Source organism: Eschrichtius robustus, chromosome 6 (assembly GCF_028021215.1).
Source record: "Eschrichtius robustus isolate mEscRob2 chromosome 6, mEscRob2.pri, whole genome shotgun sequence".
Lineage (NCBI taxonomy): Eukaryota > Metazoa > Chordata > Mammalia > Artiodactyla > Eschrichtiidae > Eschrichtius > Eschrichtius robustus.
This window is the reverse complement of record NC_090829.1, coordinates 66,439,543-66,443,111: the sequence shown is the minus strand read 5'-3', so window position 1 is coordinate 66,443,111 and position 3,569 is coordinate 66,439,543. Positions and strand designations below refer to the sequence as shown.

The following is a 3,569-nucleotide window of genomic DNA, read 5'->3' as shown; positions in this document are numbered from 1 at the left end:
TTCTCTTATTGCTTTAGCTTACAGACACAAAAAGAAAAGGTGACAATTATTCAAGCCATTCAGGACACCTCCCAACCCCTCCTGCCTCTCAACACTGCGGTCTTGGTCTAAGTATTGAGAATACATATGTGATGCCTGGCTGGTGACAGGATTAGTCAAGGTCTCTGCTTCACTTGGTTTCTGGAGATACAGGAATTTTTTTCAGCTCTTATGAACCTGAAGCTTATAAAATGTCAGCCCTTGAAGAGCCTGCAGGGATCATCTGGTCCATGCCAGGATATTAGCTGGCCATTCCTTGATAAGGAATTATTCTGGGGGAAAAAAAGAAAAGAAAAAGCTACCAGAACTCTGATCAGGACAGCAAACATCTAACTAGATCACAACCAGAATTCCAGAACAGCATTTCTCAAACTTCCTTTTTATTTGTGTGGGGAACAGGGGAGCACCGTTGATCCTTTTCTCACACAGAGACTTACAATAATGGTCACTTACATTCAGGGGGTTCCTGGACTTCTGTATGTCCAGACTGGGAGTCCCTGACCTAAAACTGCTACTACTAGCCAGGAATCCATTAGAAAACTCAGAGTTGAGTGAAAAGAATCCTAGCCTTGGAATGTGGAGGTCTGGTCCTTGCTCCAGCTGTGTACTATGTGAGCCAGAGAATTTCACTGCCTATTTCTAGGCTCAGTGACTCAAACTCTGAGGTTTAGTAGATGTTTTCTGAGATTTCTTTCTAGCTCCAAGTTTCTAGGACCAAAATGAAGTCAATCTCACTTTTTTTTCCTTCAGCATTTTTTGTCACAGTGGAATGGCAAGCAGACTAGAAGTGCCTCTGCTGCTGAGAAAGAGGGATGGAGGGTGAGTTTAAGGTACTCTTCCATTATAAGGAAAAGTGAAGTTCTTTTCGAGCCCCATTACATCTTAATCTACAAGACTCTTTACAGAGTTAATGGAGAAAGGTGACTTAGTCCTTCTAAAATCCACATTCCATTTTCAAATCTGTTCTTAGAGGAATGCTGATGACATTCACTGTCACAAAGAATGCTTGTAACCATCTCCACTTGTCACACTCATATACTTTTGCATTGGGTTCTCCTAAAATGTTTGAGCATGATGGTGGCTAGAATTGTCTGGGTACATTTATGTGTGTGCGGCTGAGTGTGATAGTGCATTTGCTTCTCCAGGGGCTGAGTCTTTGAGTGTGTGTAATTAAGTGTGCACATGTGTGAGTGAAATTATGGAGTGTGTATGTGCGTGGCACTGAGTGAATATAAAAAGATTGTGTAGATGGTGTGACGTGTGGAATCGTGTGGGCCTGTGCCTGTGCAGGATTTAATTTTTTTTAATAAGCCACTTTTGATTGTGTAGCTTCCTCTCACCTCTGTGATTGATTTCACGAGGGTAATGGTGCGTAAAAGCGCTGGTGAGATCTGGGGGCGCCTCCTAGTCTGACGTCAGAGAGAGAGTTTAAAAAGGGGGAGACGGAGGAGAGCATACAAGCCGCTTTAGGAGTCGCGAGGTTCAGAGCCGTTGCTGCTGCCTGCGATCAGCTCCTAGAGTTTGACCAACCGCACTCTAGCTCGGCTTCTCCGGCGCCGCCGAGATGCTGTCCTGCCGTCTCCAGTGCGCGCTGGCCGCGCTCTCCATCGTTCTGGCTCTGGGCGGTGTCACCGGCGCGCCCTCAGATCCCCGACTCCGTCAGTTTCTGCAGAAATCCCTGGCTGCTGCCGCTGGGAAGCAGGTAAGGAGACTCCCTCGACGTCTTCTTTCCCCTCTCCAGAACCTCCCAACCTTCCCTGGCCTTGCCTCTGATCCCTTGGGTGAATTTAAGAGGCGCTCCCAAAGAGTGCCAGTGCTTTTCTGGGTCCCTTAGCTACCAAAGCTCACAGGAAAACTTTCAAAGTCCAGAATCCCTTTTTACCTCTTTGTTTCCCCTGATCAGCGCAGCAGGTCACTGTTCAGGTGAGTTCTTTAGCATTCAAGAAAATTCCAAGACCTTGGTAACTGAGCTCGAAGGGATGATGACATTTATCCCCTGTGCTGACCGCGGGAGGTGCTGACCCAGGTGCTGAAAGCACGGACCTCTGAAGCTGCTACTGTCCTAAGCACCACCTCCCTCCCAAGCAGCGGGATTGGGGGCTAACTGGCGCTCTACAGCCAGAACACAACATGTTTACGATTGTGAAAGGTCTCGTTCTCCACAGCTGACTTAGTAAAAATGGTAAGAACAATTCTAGTTTGCCACTCATGATATGGAAATTGAGTTAAAGAAACTGTTGGCTCATGTTGAAAAACTAACGATCTATTTCTTTCTATGTGTGTATTTTAAACCTACAGAAGCAGAAAACTTGCAGAAACATTTGAGTTTTTAAAGCTTCTTTGGGTACTTGGTGATTATAACAACAGCCCTTGTTTTTATATCCTTAACCAATTTTAAGTGTGACAGAAAGTGCACAGCTGTGAAAATTGGGGTTTGGGTGTGGTTAAATCTGTTTTTCAAGCAGGCTTTTCCATTTCTCCTTCTCCACCATCCTCATTCTTATCCTCTCTCTCTCTCTCTTTCGCTCTTCCTTCCACTCCATACAGGAATTGGCCAAGTACTTCTTGGCAGAACTGCTCTCTGAACCCAACCAGACAGAGAACGATGCCCTGGAGCCTGAAGATTTGTCACAGGCTGCTGAGCAGGATGAAATGAGGCTGGAGCTGCAGAGATCCGCAAACTCAAACCCGGCCATGGCACCCCGAGAACGCAAAGCTGGCTGCAAGAACTTCTTCTGGAAGACTTTCACATCCTGTTAACTTTATTAATTAATGTTGTCTGTATAAGACCTCTGATTCCTCTCCTCCAAACCCCGTCTCTCCTCCCTGATCCCCCCTATCCTCAGTAAGACCCTTGCATTAGGAATTGAAGACTGTAAATACAAAATAAAATTATGATGAAATTACAAAAAAAAAGGATGTTGGTTTCTTATTGAGTTAAACCTTTCTGTTCAATACTATATGATTAACTTCGTGATTTCAGGCAAGTTTTGAGATATGCACTCCAAATCTCACAGACATACTGTTTAAAATTCCCTGTGGTAATAAAAGTTATGTTTTAAATGGTAACCTAGATAGTTTGGGTTATTTTAAACATAAATAATCTCAATTAACTCTATGAATTCTAGTTTTAATCCAGCGGTAGTTATTGGAAGGGGCTGCCACAAACATCAATTACATTTTAAATACCCTTAAAATTATATGTTGAAGTGAGTATTAGTATTAATGGGTAGGCAGGCTGAAATGTCCAACTAACCACCAGGCTGATATGTAAAATAAATGATATATAAAAAATAGAAGGGAAAAATCACTTAGAAGTTGGAGGAAAGAAGCTGGCTTAAATAGCTAAAATAAAGTTCTGAGCTTTTAAAATGTGTTTATAGTTTGTGAACATTTATCTAGAGAAGAACATTGCTTTAATATCTTCTTTGACGATCCTCTCTGTAACTGAACAAGGTTAAATGACTGCTTCTGTTTTAAAAGTAAGCTCCTAAATTTTTTTCCTCAGGGGGAAATACCAATTTAATTAT

General features: G+C 43.1%; 1 protein-coding gene across 1 annotated transcript; it reads left to right on the top strand.

The window, feature by feature from the left end:
- The first annotated feature begins 1,603 nt into the window (after positions 1-1,603).
- Positions 1,604-2,799, top strand: SST (somatostatin). Its single transcript, XM_068545454.1, has 2 exons — positions 1,604-1,741; positions 2,587-2,799. Exons 1-2 carry the CDS (start codon positions 1,604-1,606, stop codon positions 2,797-2,799), a joined length of 351 nt encoding a protein of 116 aa, XP_068401555.1.
- Positions 2,800-3,569: the final 770 nt, after the last annotated feature.